Below are 16539 nucleotides of genomic sequence, written 5' to 3' on the forward strand. Positions count from 1 at the left end.
ACCATGATTTCAAATCATGTCCAAACGGCTTCTAGCAAAATGAAGGCCAAGTAGATCGACAGGCTAATAAATTTGTCAGTTATTTTATTTAAATATCGGAATTATGACTTGTTTTAATTGAACATTTGATACATGGTAAAATATTTGTATTAGACACTTTCGACTCTAATTTTAAAAAAGCTTATGTGTGTGTTCTCACACCCCATTATGTAGAATATGAGTTCGTAACATAAAATATGTCACATCTTTTAATTATACAGATCAATCTCAATTGAACAGGCATGTGAGTCTACAACTTATTAAGGCTAATCCGTCTAATAAAAGAGGTAATATATTTTAAGTGGTTAATCTACATAATTGATGTTTGAGAACATATGCATATGTATAAGTTTTCTCGAAATTTGAGTCAGAAGTGTGTAATAGAAATATTTTATCATGTGTTTAGATACTCAATTAGATCATGTCGTAGTTTGAATGTCTAAAAGAAATAAATATACTAGGAAGGTTCACAGGTCGTCAATGTATTCCACCAACTTTGTTAAAGCCTATGTTTTTTGGGTTAAATTGTCGGATATTTAAAGTTTATGGAAAAGATGATTAATTTGAATTGATGTTAAGTAAATTTAATATTAGGTTCAAGTAGGGGTGTTTTTGTGAGAAGTGTGAGTTCGCATGTACTCACTTTTCCCTCCTACATCATATATACTCATCAAAAATAACGTTTAGCAACACTCCTCAACGACCCGAAGTATACAATTTACTCTAAATTTTTTATAGAAGAATAATGTGGTATTCTCTTATATTCTTATAGCTTAGAGTCACCCCATGATAACCAACTATGTATGTATGTATGTCAAATATAACCAACCATTTAATGACCTAAGAAACTCTTTTCTTTTTAGATTGAATTACACTGGCCAAGCTCTTAAGCTATTCATTTATATTTCACGACAACATAAAGCTTGAACTCATTACCAAGAGTTGAGAGATTTCATTTTGATCAATCATTAATTTCATGAGCTTTTAATCATACGCAATATCCTTTCAACCATTGTCGTGAGGCCATGAGCGGCAATATCAAGTCAAAGAAAATTCTTATACCATATTCTTTAAAAGGATATCCTATTGACAATTTATGATAGTTATATAACCATTTGGAATTATCCAATTAGTCGGTGCAACAATCATATCACTATATGCATTATATATTTATGTGATTTAGTTAATGAGATCGTCTAATCTTTATCCTATAACTATACAGACAATCACATAAATATTAATCTAGCTGAATCATTACTGTCCTAACCAATGATGCTATGATTAAGAATAATTTCTAATTAAGTTATAAGGGACGTGACTATCATAATCATGATCTCCATCGTGATGACTAATCCCAAAACTTAATCAAAATCATCTTATTATATAATCAAACAATTGAAAACTAGTATGACAAAAGAATTTCAGATGACATGTATTTATCAAATAATATTCACAAATTTGTATACAAATAAACATATGGAAACTGAATCCATGGTATGCCAAATACTCTCTCCCTCCATGTTACTTGTTCATGTTTGGCTTGAAGCAATAAATAAAATAATAATTTAACTGTATTACACCTTATTATTACAAGTCATCTCAATTATTGAAAAGTGAATAAGAAATAATTAGCGCTTAATGATAAGGGCAAAATGGGTACAAAATGATAAATGATCTCTTAACTCTTCAAACCGAGCAAGTAAAAGTGGATATTTATTTTCAGTATTATGGACAAGTAAAATTGAACGAGAGAGAGATAGAGAGAGTATATCCTATTCCCTTCGGTCTAAAATAAATAAATTTTTGAGACTTTATAGAAAGGGGACGATAGGGGCAGGAGAAGCTATTCATTTGGGCCAGCGTCTTTCTTTTTGTAGGTTGATGGACGATGATGTTCCAATGTTTTCCTTTTATGAAGTCTCACCCTTTCCTTTTGGTCCATGATAAATGAATTGTCTAAGAATTGCGTTTGGATTGGCTTTATAAGTTTCGCTTTTATATAAAGTGCGTTTTTTTTGAGTGTTTGGTACGGATCAAATTAAAGTGATTTTGTCTTAAAATAAGCTCAAAAAAATAATTGGGTCCGTTTGACTTAACTTATCTAAAGCAGGTTTATAAGTTGAAAAGCCTATAGTTTCAAAAAAATAAGTTGGGATACCCCAACTTATTTTTTTTTTTTAGCTTATAAGCTTATAAGTTGCTTAAAATAAGCCCATCCAAATAGGCTCTAAATTCCAAAAATAAATCCAATATTTCCTTTCAGAATTACCGTTGACTTTTCAACTATTTTATATACTTTCTAGGAGTATAGTAAAGTATTAAATAAAGAGAGTATATTTCGAGGCATAAATTAGACTAATTGTAAAAAAGTAATATTGTCAAATGAGCCTTTAATTGTTGTAATGAGTAGGGACTTAGTAGCTCAGTTGGTTGGCTATCTGAAATTTCACCTTATTGATGAGGGTTTAAATCTCCACATTGTAATCCCATCCCCTATTTTTCCTTCCCCTTCCCCCCATGTAATAAAAATAATTTAAAATAAAAATAAAAAATTGCTGTAATGAATTAACTTTGTTACGAATGTGTCACGCTACAAAAATTCATTTATTTTGAGAGGAGGAGGTAACAATTAGTACAAAAGTATGCATCGATTATTAGTGCAAGGGCAGAGGTTTTAAAGCATTTAGCAGCGGTTTGTTCAACTAAAAGAACAGCAGCAAAAAAAAACATCGAAAGTACATCCAAACCCCTTGCTTTACTTTTGTCTCTGATATTTCCTTCTTCTTCCTCCTATATGCATAAACCCTAAATCCCTCACATAATAATAATAATAATAATAATAATAATAATGTACTCTACTATAGCTCGATCACGATTTCGAATTCCTTCGTCAGTTTCGAGAACTAATCGGAATCGATTATCATCGACCGCCGCTCTCCTCCAAGACCAGCCGTCACCACCTCCTCCACAACCGTCGGCCACCGAGAACAAGTCATGGAATATTCTCAAGTACAGCCTTGTTACTGCCTTCACTGGCGGTGTTGCCACTGCTGGTTACGCTACTTACGGTACTCTTGTCATTTAATAATTGTCTTCCATTTCAGTATTATTATTATTACTACTACTTGGATTGATAGAGCATATCATTGTAGTACTCAAATATGGATGTGAGATTTGAACTTCATTATGCACCTTCTATATGGCTACTGACATAGCATGAATCATTTAGATAAGATATTATTTGAGAGCCTGTTTGGATTGGCTTATTTTAGGTGCTGTAAACCTAAAAGCTAGCCATAACTTATGGCTTCTGCTTATAAACCATAAGTTATAAGACCATCCAAACAGGCTATAAGATTAGCAAAGTAGCTATGACCTATCCTTGTGTTACCTGATCAGAAAATGTCTAAGAATATTTGTGTATGAAAACACTGCTAACCGGATGGTATACTCGGCTCTATTACACTTTTGATACTGCCATTTAAACCTGTCTTCCATTTCAGTTGTATTACTTGGATTGATAGATGAAGGAAACATATTCTATTTAGAACATCTTAGATCTTTGAATGCTCTCTACAATCTCCATTATATGAAAATAGCTAGCAGCACCACTATTTATAATACGAAACCTACTTTTTTTATTCTTCTTTTGGTGATAAGGGAACCCACAGCCGCTACCCTTTGGGTGCGCACAGGGTAAACCCGGTTTCTGTGTAGTAGCTCGCAAACCACACAGAAGAGATAACCCGCACTAGGCAAGCCTTGTGCGACGAGATCGACCCAGAAGGCAAATCCCCTGCTTTTTGTAGACAGGGGGTTTCGAACCTGAGACCTCCATTATGGAAGCCCCATGCTCAACCAACTGAGCCACCCTTGATTTTGCCATTTAAAATTGTCTTCCATTTCAGTATTATTATTACTTTGCATTGATAGAGGATTTTGTGGCTATCATTTGTAGTAAACTTAAACGTGGGATTGATAGGATTTGAAGAACAAAGGAAAGGAATTTGCAAAAAGAAGTTAGCCAGCTAGGAAGAAAGTAAAAATTAGGGAATTTCATTTATAACGCAAAAGAAGCCTTCTCAACAGTTCATATACTCAGTCTGCTTACCGAAAGTGTGACTAGTAAGATTGGACCCCAAGTGCTGAATACAGAAATACAAATAGGCAAATCCAATACACATCAGGAAGGTGTACACGCATTAAGCAATAATTATTTGGATAAAATAATTAGTACATTGTTAGTTAATATGTCCAATGGCGGGCTTAGGTACTGGTGCTCATAATGGACTTGATATGTTGATATGGAATAGTCTCTGTGAAAAATGCAAAGAGGTCAAGGACTGGTAGGTTTTTCTTTATCATTAATATTCTGTTGGTATTATGTGCATATCATTTCGTGAAAACTGACATATCCTTGATCTACAGCATATTCGTTGGATGAAGTTGAGGAGAAGACCAAGGCTTTGCGTGCATCTGCAAACTATACTGCTGGTGATAATGCGGCTGGTTTTGATGTTAGTCTGGATTACGCTAATTTATTTTCATTGCACAAGTTTGTGTTATCCTCAGTGACAAAGTAATTGTTTATTTGGTACAAGGAGTAATGCACAATTACATCTAAAAGGAAAGAAAATAAAGAATATTATATGTATATAAGCAACATTTAGCTCGAGTCAGTGGTGGATAGATTATGCACATCTTAGCTGCAACCATCTACTTAAATCATTTGTTTGGTTTGTGCTTACTTTATTTTACCTTGTTGGTAAATGTGTACTCTTCAAAAGTTGAAAAGGAATATGAGTGAGATGATAGGATATATTAATGCCTTCATAACCAGGTACTGCTCAAACAGTGCACAGATATTGGCAGGAATTGGTTGGAACTTTTTTTAGGGCTCATGAACGCACTCCTTTCGCCAATTTGATTCGAGGGAGAGATAAACTAGTTGCCCTTTTGTAATTAAAAATCTCATGTGCATGAGTCAGAATCTCATTTTCTAAGAGCAAATGCGTCAACCAACTTTATAATTGTTTGTTTGTCTATAGAGTAATCTGCACAGACTCAATGGATTGGAGAAGTTTTATTCTGTTACCGGTTCTTGTTGAAGAAATTTCATGATATTCAGTTGCCTATTCTTTTTGCAGAAATTTCAAGCTTTGCTATACTCCTCTGCAATGACAGGTTGGTTTTAATTTGGAGTTCTCTCCGTCTAATCCAAGAACATGAACTTATGCTTGTTGCGCGCTCTTAGTTGTGTGCAATATATAGATATAATACACATTGTTGTCTTCAAACTTTTTATTTTCTATTTGTTGCATGATATCTTTGGCAACTAGTCAAGGAGGTGTCCACAAACTTGTGTTCCCTTTAGTCATGAATTATGCCATTGTTGGCGCATCAAAAGCTTCTGCTGCACTAACCCGCAAGGGTGGCTCAGTTGGTTGAGCATGGGGCTTTCATAATGGAGGTCTCAAGTTCGAAACCCCCTGCCTACAATAGCAGGGGATTTGCTTTCTGGGTCAAGCTCGTCGCACAGGGCTTGCCTTGTGCGGGTTACCTCTCCTGTGTGGTTTGCGAGCTATTGCACAGGAGTTGGGTTTACCCTGTGCGCACCCAGAGGGTAGCGGCTGCGGGTTCCCATGTCAAATAAAAAAAAAAAAAAAAAAGCTTCTGCTGCACTGTGGGGGATGGGGGTTGTCTGTCTTGTACTAGCTTGTTATGGAATGTGAATGATATGTGGGACTGTCGCAATGCCTAATGTTGGGGCGTATAACATGATCCACGGGTTTCACACGGTTTACTACACGTCTCATTGATATGATTTATGGGTTTAACTATGTCCATTCTGGAACTACTGATTAAAAGTAGGAAATAAAAAAATTGTGTTCAATGCTTGGTTTTTTCCTGGGTTCTGGTGTTAATGGAAGCAAGTATAAGGAAGGATGAAAATACTCATTCCAGGACGTAATAATTATATTTTTAATTATGTGGATAGTATTTCTTGGTAAATGATTTATTGTAATGGTGTAATTATATTTTCTTAATTATTTTGATAACATTTATTTGAAAATGATTTCCTATAATGGTATCATTATATTTTATTATTTTTGTTGATAATGATCTTTTGTAGTGCATTCTTTGGTAGTTTTCTTGGGTTAATCTTACTCCTGTTCTCTATTTTTATTTTGATATGTTGATTCTCTTCTTCTGAAAATTCCAGTGCCTGCCAAGTTAGTTGAGCTTTACATAGATCTCAGGCGCATGACTGAAGAACAAGTTCGAGTTGAGTAATTATGCACCTTTTTATTTTTATACTGTGTAGCTTTTATAAGTCTTGTTCTTCTTGCATATCAGCTACATCCAATTACATCTAAGATCTTTTTGACTGCTGTAGGGTTTTAGTGAACCAACATCAGACAAGCTCCTGCCAGATTTGCATCCATTGGAGCAGCATGTCTTTACACTTGTTCTTGATGTGAGTGAGACATTGGTCTACTCTGACTGGAAGGTAAAATTCCTAGTAGTGAACTAGCTGGATTTTTCATTTTAATCGCGGTGGTTTGAACTTGCTGTAATTGCTTTTTTCGGATCATGGTGAGTATGGAGGATAAGTCGTACCGTTAGGTTCTTCCTACTGGTAGAGCTTTTCCCTCCTCAAAGTATTCAGATTGTTCTATCATTTCATTTTTCTGTCACTCATGTGACTTTTTCTGTCCCCTAAAAGCGTGAGAGAGGCTGGAGAACATTTAAAAGACCCGGGGTTGAGGATTTTCTGGAACACTTGGCTCAATTTTTTGAGATCATTGTATACTCTGACCAACAGAATATGGTATTTTTCTCTTCCTTCGTAGCTTCTTCTAGACTTTGTACCAGTTATGTATTTTAAACTTCTGCCTGTGGCTTTTGCAGTATGTTGATCCCATTATTGATAGATTGGACCCAAAGCAGTGTATTCGGTATAGGCTATCAAGGGGTGCAACTAAATATGTGGGTGGCAAGCATTACAGAGTAGGTGATTTTGCTCATTCTCTAAATTTGCCATTCACCATCGTGTTCTTTATGTATCTTAGATTCATTTAGTTGGTCAATGTCCTTTGTAACTAAAATTCTCTTTTCTTCTCTGTGTCTGCATGGCCGGAATTAACCAAGAAAAAATCCAATTGCAGAGTTGGAAGAATGGAACTTGTTAATCCTGTAGAATACTCTTACAGTCTTACTCCCATGTATGTGTTATTCTTCAATCTTTGTAGCAGAAAGTTCCCTTGAATAGGAGCAGACTTGCTGTTTAGGCTGTACCATATTCATTATGACACATTTAGATTCCAAAGTGTGCTATTCATAGCTGATAGCTTTCTCTGGAGTTCAGTAAGAGCCTACCCTTTTATTGAGTTATTGAACTTTTGTTTAGAGGCTTGAGCATCCAGCTTAGTTGTCAATATATAGAGCTACTTCCTTGATGCATGAATGAAGCCTTCCTCCTAGAAACTTGTTCTAGTCGTACTATTAGTTTCTGAACAAGTTCTTATGATTTATCATCCTGGTGATGTGCATCTTTTAGATTAATAGAAATGTTAGATCACATACTTTCTTTTTGCTCAATCTCCAAGATATGCTTCAGCTTCTATGCAAAAATTCTATCAACCCTACCTTCTTTTTCTCCTTTTTTTCATTTGTTTTTATATTACTTGATGTTCAACTCCTTGCAAATGGTGATAATCAGGATTTCCATTTATGTTTCCTGTCTTTCTATGGTGGGATCCCTCAATTCTTTTCACCTTTCATCTGTTTTATGTTTGACACCCCCCACCCCCACCCTTTTCCTTATTTTCTAACTCCTAACAGACGGTAATGGTTAAGATGTCCATGTTATCTGTGTCTGTTTCTTTTGCAGGACCTCTCCATGCTGAATAGGGATCCATCAAGGATTATATATATTAGTGGTAATGCATTAGAGAGTAGCCTTCAGAAAGAGAATTGCATAGAAATAAAACCATGGAAGGGAGATGTTGAAGATACCTCACTTTTGGATCTTATCCCATTTCTTGAATGTAAGTGTGTCAATAACAAATGAAGTACAGAATCAGGTGCTCACCATGTAACTCTCACTTTTAATGACTCCATAACTTGTGCATGCAGACGTTGGGAAGCATAGACCAGGTGATATCCGAACTGTATTAGCTTCATACCAAGGACGTGATATTCCGAAGGAGTTTATTGAACGAACCAAAGAGTACCAGAGGTAAAGTTACTTGTTAATTCTTTTATTAGACATGGCTGTGCTGTTGAATATTATTTAAAATCCTTGATGACTTGGAGCTTAAGATGCTGCTGATTTTATTTATTAATTAGTTTAGGTTGTTTTTGTGTGTGTGATTTTATTTATTTATTTGCCCGGGCCAGTCTTACAAAAAATGCATTATCCAGGGCCCTTGTAGGGGAAAAAAAACTGCATGTTGGAGAGTTAACTGGAAAAAATAACGAGTGGATAGATTAGCTCCAAGTTTGACTTACTTTCCTTTTGTTAGCTCCAAGTTTGACTTACTTTCCTTTTGTTTCTTAGTGGGTGTTTGGACATGTGATTTCATCTGATGAGATGAACTCATGAGATGAAATCAGCGTTTGGACATGCGATTTCATCTCTGATTTTATCTCATGAGATGAAATCCCAAATCATCCAAAAAGGCATGATTTGGGATTTGAAATCATGATTTCAAAAAATATAAATGTAAAATTTGACTCATACGTTTATATTTTGTAGAAAAAGACCCATAAGTTGGGGAAATATATTTACCAATCATGTTTACAAACCATAAGTTGGTAGATATATTGTTCGTACCATGTGGGAGGATTATATTAAAGAGTAGTTACATTACTATTCATGTTAAATTTTTTTTTTTTATTGAACTAAAGTTTGATCAATTGATGTTGTATTTTTTAGAAAGGCCTTCTAGTAGCGTATTAATTTTATTATGAATTATGATTTACTCATTTGGTAAGATTGTATAAGACTTGGGAAATTTTGATGGTTTTCACAACTTGTGGGGTTTTTATGTTTATAAAAAAAACTACAATTTAAGAAATCCGAATTGCATGTCCAAACATGATTTCATCTCATGAGATGAAATCATGTCCAAACGGCTCCTTATACAACTTAAATGTAATGTTATTAGTTAGGCAATCTTATAACATTGGGAAATTTCTTGTCTTTACCTTTTGAATGGTGATAGCTTGTTTTATGTTAGTATCTTTATTCATCTCAAAAAAAAAAATAAAAAAAAATGGTCATCTCAAAAAAAATGTCAGTATCTTTATTCTGTGTTTTTCTTTAAAAGAGATCATTGAGTAGAGAGTATTGGTATTTTTTTCTTAATTGTATTTTGGCTTTTACTTCTAAAAATCTTAACTATATGTATTTAGCGGAGAAACAATTTTCAATCAATTATGTATTGGAATTATCGTCAATTATCAACCAATTATAGTTTAAGAATTATATTTTTAGAGAATTTTTAAGTTATAAAAAAGTTTATAGTTATAAATGAACAAGGATGGCATTTGAGTTTCTAAGCAGTGGTTAGGTAACTTGAGCGTAAATGTCAAGCTGACATTGGATTTTCAGAAGGGAGGTTTCTGTAGTTATGTCTTTTATGTTTATATAGTTGGAGTAATCTTTTTCCTGTAAAACTCCCCCGATACTTTCAAAAGATTTCTTGAGGCGGCAGAGTCCCGTGCTGATAACGTGTTATAAAACTATATAATTGGAAATAAACAAGAGAAGCAAACTAAAATAACTTCATTAGAAGAAAGGAGATATTGTATTATCACTTGTTGATGGTATTCCAAATGAGAAGGCAAAGGTCTCTATTTATAGAAGAGTTTTGCCCCTCAATCTTCAGCATACAACTTGTGCAAATTGATTTACAATTTGCTACAACTAAGCTACAACTAAAATATAACTAATCTACAACTAAAAAATATAACTAAGGTATAACTTGCTACAACTAACATACATTTTGCAAGTGCAAATTGTATTTTATCACTTAATGTGCAAGTGGTATAATTTACACTTAATAATACATCCAAATATCTTGTAATATAGTTCATAACAGTGAAATCAAAAGAGAAATTTTGTGGAATAATCCATCATTGTCTCATCTTGATCCACGTGCTTCTATTTGTGAGCAAGAGGTTCAAAAGATTATTCGCACTTAGAAATAGCAAATCAAATGCCGGACGCGTTCTGATTTGAAAAAATTACCAAATCACATATCCACGAGTAGAATATCCCGGTTCGGATTGATGTCCTGTGGGACCATCTACTAGTGTCGTAACTAATGAGTCCAAATGCCTTTGAAGCGTGTGGTAGACCATTGGTTTTAAGGATCGAAATCCTAGAAATCGAAAAACCAATGAACAAGATGACTACGAAAGAATCTGCCAAAAGGAATTCAAGATTTGAGCAATCCTATGATCATGAAGAGATCAATGAGCACGAGACTCGAAAATGAGGCTATCGATAAATCAATTGATGATGGAAACAATTTGAATCGATTAGAAATAGTGGTGGATTATGTCTTTGCATATAATGTTGCAACAGAATTATGCAAGATAGTGAGGATCTTGAACCTCGATCTATTGGAGAATAATCGAGCAAAAGATCGATTGGCGAAAGTGGCAGAAGCAATTAAATCGAGTTAATTCACTTGACAAGCGAAGTTTTGAACGTAGTCCAAACTTTGAGGGTATTAAAACTGTTGGTTATAAATGGGTCTTTGTGCGTAAAAGAAATGAGAAAAATGAAATACAAAGATACAAGGCACGCGCTTGTTGCCTGAGTTTTCACGAAGACTTGGTGTCGATTATGAAGAGACATACTCGCATAGGTTATGGATCGATAACATTACGTTATCTTATTAGTTTATTTGTCTAGTAGAGAGTTGAGATGCATTGATGGATGTGGTTACAATTTATCTTTATGGGTGACTTGATAGTGAGATATATGTGAAAATCACAGAAGGATTTAAGATGCAGGCACGTATAGTTCAAAGTCTCGGGAAATATACTCGATCAGTTGCAAAGATCATTGTATGGTTTGAAAAATCGGGGACGCGTGTGGTATAGCCTCGTGAGTATTTATCGAAGGAAGGTTCTATAAATGATGCCATTTGCCCGTATGTTTTATAAAGAAAACAACATCGGGGTTCGTTGTACTTCTTTGTTTATGTTGACGACATAAACCTTGTTGGAACTCAGTAAACGAAAGGCAATTGATTATTTAAAAAAACCGAATTTGAGATGAAAGATCTTGGAAAGACAAAATTATGTCTTGGTTTACCAAATTGAACATTTGACGAAACGGTATCTTTGTCATCAATCTGCCTATACGGAAAAGGTGTTAAAACGATTCTACGTGAATGAAACACGTCCAAATTAAGTACTCGATGGTTGTCGATCATGTGATGTGAATAAGGATCCGTTCCGACCTCGAAAAGAATGAAGAGATTCTTGGTCTTGAAGTACCATATCTTGAGTGCGATTGGTGCACTAATGTATCTTCTTCTAATACTCGAGCTGACATAGCATTTTGATTAATCATTGTAAGATATAGCTTTGCTCACGACGGGAGACAACTGGAGGAAATCAAACACATACTACAACAACAACAACACGGTGAAATCCCCGCGATGTAGAATTGCAGGGAAGGTAAAATGCGCGGACCATACCTATCTCGGAAGATAGGAGGCATTTTAGAAAGACACCATTTCAGAAGAACACAACGAGAAAAGGTTAGTTAAGCCTGGCGATTCAATAATCAAAATGCAAATGACACTAGAAAGCGAATAAGTCGAAAATAGAGCGATGCGAAAAAAAGGAGCGATAAACCTGCACGGATAAATAAGATAATCGAAGTCGAGAAACAAAAAATATAGTAACGAGAAACAAAGGACAATAGGCTATAGATCGAAACGGCGACTACTCTTGCACTTTATCCTAATACGAGTCTCCAAAAACCTCACATCAGGTCACGTGTCCTCGGTAAACGGAACACACGCCGTGTCTGTCTCGGCGCCTCTCCCCGATACTTTTCGGCCTACCCGCCTACCTACCTGTACAGAAACCATCCACAGCTAACCTCTCGCACCTTCTCGCACCGGGGGCATACGTGTCTCTCCTCCTCACATGCCCAAACCATCCGACACCTTCATTGTCCTCACCGACGTTACCCGACCTTATCCGGGATATCTTCGTTCCTAATCTTTGTCTCGCACCGTGTGCCCACACATCCGTGCCAACATTCTCGTTTCCGCATTTTAAATCTTTTGGACGTGAAGCTGCGGCTGCAAAACACTGCGCCGTCACAACAAGTTCGGTCTGCCTCGCACTTTGTAACTTCGCTTTAAGTTTTGGTGGCACGCTTTTTATCTACAATGACTCACCCGAAATGTGCCTCATTTAAATCCGTCTCAATGATACGATGTGAGACATCATCGTCAATATCCCCATTTTCTTGTATAATGACTCCTAGAGATATTTGAAACTTCTTTTCTTTGGGATGGCGGGTGCAAGCCTCGCTTAAAAGGGACTACCGATATGGGCTTGTTTTATTCCAACAATTGCGATCCCGATCTTTGTTGGTTATCTTTGATGCGGGGTATTTATCGACCAACGCACAAAACTCGATCTCAAAACGGGCTATGTGTTTACATGTAAGTACTTGTCGTATATCTTGGCGATCTACAAAACAATCTATTGTGGCTACTTCATCAAATCATGCCAAAATAATAGCTATTCATGAAGCAAGCCGAGAATGTGTGTGGCTGAGGTCAATGATACATCTCACTCGAGAAAAATGTGATTTAAAATGTGACAAAGTACCCACGATATTATATGAAGATAATGGAGCGTGCATAACTTGATTAAGGGAGGATTCATAAAGGAGATAGAACGAAGCATATTTCACAAAGTTATTCTTCACATGATCTCCGAAGAATGGTGATATCAACGTACTATGATTAGGTCAAGTGATAATTTAGCGGATTTGTTCACTAAGGCATTACCAACCTCAACATTTAAGAAGTTGATGTACAAGATTGGAATCGTCGTCTCAGACATTACTTGATGTTTACATCGGGGGAGTAAAATACATCTTTGATCTTTTTTTCTTTAACCAAGGTTTTATCCCATTGGGTTTTCCTGGTAAGTTTTTTAACGAGATAGCTAGCGATGCGTATTACTAGATATGTGTACTCTTTTTCCTTCACTAGTATTTTTTCGACAGGGTTTTTTTTTAGTAAGGTTTTAACGAGGCACATTATCTATTAATAAAACATCCAAGGGGGAGCATTATGAACTATATTACAAGATATTTGGATGTATTATTAAGTGTAAATTATACCACTTGCACATTAAGTGATAAAATACAACTTGCACTTGCAAGATGTATCTTAGTTGTAGCAAGTTATACCTTAGTTTTATTTTTTAGTTGTAGATTTGTTGTAGCTTAGTTGTAGTAAATTGTAAATCAATTTGCACAAGTTGTATGTTGAAGATTAAGGGGCAAAACTCTTCTATAAATAGAGACCTATGCCTTCTTATTTGGAATACCATCAACAAGTGATGATACAATATCTCCTTTCTCTCTACAAAGTTATTTTAGTTTGCTTCTCTTGTTTATTTCCAATTATATAGTTTTATAACACTATTGGAATTATCGTCAATTGTCAACCAATTATAGTGTAAGAATTATATTTTTAGAGAATTTTTAAGTTATAAAAAAGTTTGTAGTTATAAATGAACAAGGATGACATTTGAGTTTCTAAGCAGTGGTTAGGTAACTTGAGCATAAATGTCAAGCTGACATTGGATTTTCAGAAGGGAGGTTTCTGTAGTTATGTCTTTATGTTTATATAGTTGGAGTAATCGTTTTCCTGTAAAACTCCTCTGATACCTTTTTGTTAGTTCCTTATCTTTAGTATAAGTCACAATGTAATGGAACTAACAAACTCTCTTTTGTACTAGCTATCTTTTGTACTATTTGCATCTACTTGATGTGTTTAATGAAATCACTTTCTTCATAAAAAAGGGAGGTTTTGTAGTGCAACATTGAAGTAAAGGGGAGGCTTTCTTCGTTCATTTTGGCTCCACTATGTGTAGTTGGTCTCAAGATACCGTTTCTTGTTTGATCGGGGGACACTTCAGGTTTCACACACTCCGCATATCAATCTTCAATTCAGTGTCGTACGTGATTGTTTCTTGGTCAAACATCTCTTCTTTCAACCTGGAAAATGTGTAGTTCTGTGCCTTCTAGTTGTTCGTCTCTTGCTAGCCCGCTTTCTTGTTATCTTGGTGGCTTGGTTGGTTATTTTAGGAATGAAATTGTTACTGGAGTGATTACTGGTTAGCTTATGTGAAAATTTCGTATATGATTAGTGTTGACATAATGATTTGTTGATGCAGGCGAATGCAAGAGCAAAAACAGCACGGCCGTTTCTGGCGTCGCTAGTGATGAGTGTTGATTATTGGAAATTTGAGTTAAAAAAGGCGTCCCTCGGCTTCGGAAGATAAAAGCAATTGACATAGAACATTAAACTGTGATCAATTATTTGTATAACAAAAGAATTCAATTTGAGAATGTTACTCCTAACAACATGCTTGTATTCTTTTTGCCTAAGCAATGACACTTGTGTCATTAGCTCCTCTGTAATAATGGATTATGTAAAGGATTTGCCAATTTTGCGTTTTGCTTGGTAACGGGAAAGGAATAGTAGTTAACTGTTTTTTACTTCCTTTAAATTTACGGTAGATACACTTTTCACTTGTTTAGTGCAATTAGAAGGCATCTTGTCTATTTGTCCAATTTGGAAGGATTACAACGTGCAAGAATTAACATATGATTATTGGAGTATAGTCCTTTACTTTTACCTTTGTTTTTTTTTCCCTTCTTGAGATAACAAAATGCGGAATAACCCTTACCCCTCTATATTGAGAAGAAGATGCACTTCTGGAACTTCTCTATTGGAACACGTCCGAGGTTACCGCTTGAGAACATATCTACGTAATGAGCATTTGAGAACACGCTACCGTTAATTTAGGCTAATGCGTATAACTAAAAGTGGTGAGATATATTAAGTGATTACAATATTTGCGTAATGAATGTTTGAGAACACGCACGGAAGATTATTCAAAATTTGAGCTGAAAGTGTCATATAATGCTTCATTATGTGTTCAATCTTTCCGATTGAGGCGTGTAAGTAATTATCATCTAAAAAATCAATTGATAAGTTTAAGAGGTTGTCGATGTATTCATTTAGCCCAGTATCCGAGAGATTGCAGTATGTGATTGGCTAAGCTGTGGGATTATGAGAAAAATGACAGTCTTTGGTCGTCGCCCCAGTTGACCGGCACTAAAGTTTGTGGCCTCATCTTTTTAATTCTTAAGGTTCACACTTGACGCAGCAGCAAGTCTTGTTTGGTACCAAACCTCACATGCAGTATAAATTCCAGCTTTTGAAAAGGACAGCTTTTTGAACATTTCCTTTTTTTTTTTTTTTTTTTTTAGGAAAAAAAGAAGTTGATTTTCTTTCAAATTTTGTTTGAAAATTAAATTATAAGCCTTTGGGATGTAAATTATCACGGGCCATTAAAACCCCAACCACTTTTATTTATGTTAAGTAGTGCCAGTATTGTACTTTACATGTTCCGTTTTCACTCACTTATATGGTAATTTCAAATAAATCTTTATACAGTAAACATTAATTGTGAACTATGTAAAAATGGTAACTAAAACATGCTATTACTAGTTAAGCTGACATACATAAGTTTTTCTATATAGTTAGCTTATATAACTTTGAATCTTTATTTACTTCACTCTAATGAACAGAAAATACATACAACTTGAAAACTTCACCGTCGATGCTTGTAGTTGAAGTTGAATATATATTTCAAAATTATTGTTTCTAAAAGTGACAAACTATAATTAATTTTTTCTTTTTGTGGAGAAAAAATCGCTGTTAATGCTGTTTTTTTCTTTCAAAAAACTTTTTGCCGAGATTTTTTTTGGAAAAGTCACCCAAAGTTCTTTCACTTGATCCGTAAGTGTCACTTTTTAAAAAAACGCGCGTATTAAAAAAAAAAAAAATTAATAATGCGATGTGAAGTTTTTGCACAAATTATATATATAATAAAATAAATTATTTTTATCTTTTTGATTAGAAACCTACAAGAAGTAAATCTTTGTGATAGTAATCAAACAATATCAATTCTAGCGATTTTTTCCAATCATTATTTAGATATTACTTTATTGTCTAAAGGTATAATTAAAAAAAATTAATTAATTTATATCTTGATTTTCTAAGATGACATTTATTATGAGATAAAAAATTTAGTTGCGGTGATAATTATTATAGGATGGAGGGAGTAAAAGTTAAGTACTGTTGGGGTATGTGCATGTGTACTATCACTGAGTCATTAAAAACCTCAACCAATTATGTTTATGGTAAG

At 34.8% G+C, this 16539-nt stretch overlaps 1 protein-coding gene across 1 annotated transcript; it reads left to right on the plus strand.

The window, feature by feature from the left end:
- The first annotated feature begins 2726 nt into the window (after positions 1–2726).
- LOC132036177 (mitochondrial import inner membrane translocase subunit TIM50-like) lies at positions 2727–14817 on the plus strand. Its single transcript, XM_059426443.1, has 10 exons — positions 2727–3107; positions 4468–4556; positions 5187–5223; positions 6263–6324; positions 6437–6550; positions 6767–6871; positions 6952–7050; positions 7934–8090; positions 8179–8281; positions 14497–14817. Exons 1-10 carry the CDS (start codon positions 2888–2890, stop codon positions 14540–14542), a joined length of 1032 nt encoding a protein of 343 aa, XP_059282426.1. The 5' UTR covers positions 2727–2887; the 3' UTR covers positions 14543–14817.
- The last annotated feature ends 1722 nt before the right edge of the window (positions 14818–16539 follow it).

The sequence above is a fragment of the Lycium ferocissimum genome, chromosome 11, assembly GCF_029784015.1.
Source record: "Lycium ferocissimum isolate CSIRO_LF1 chromosome 11, AGI_CSIRO_Lferr_CH_V1, whole genome shotgun sequence".
Lineage (NCBI taxonomy): Eukaryota > Viridiplantae > Streptophyta > Magnoliopsida > Solanales > Solanaceae > Lycium > Lycium ferocissimum.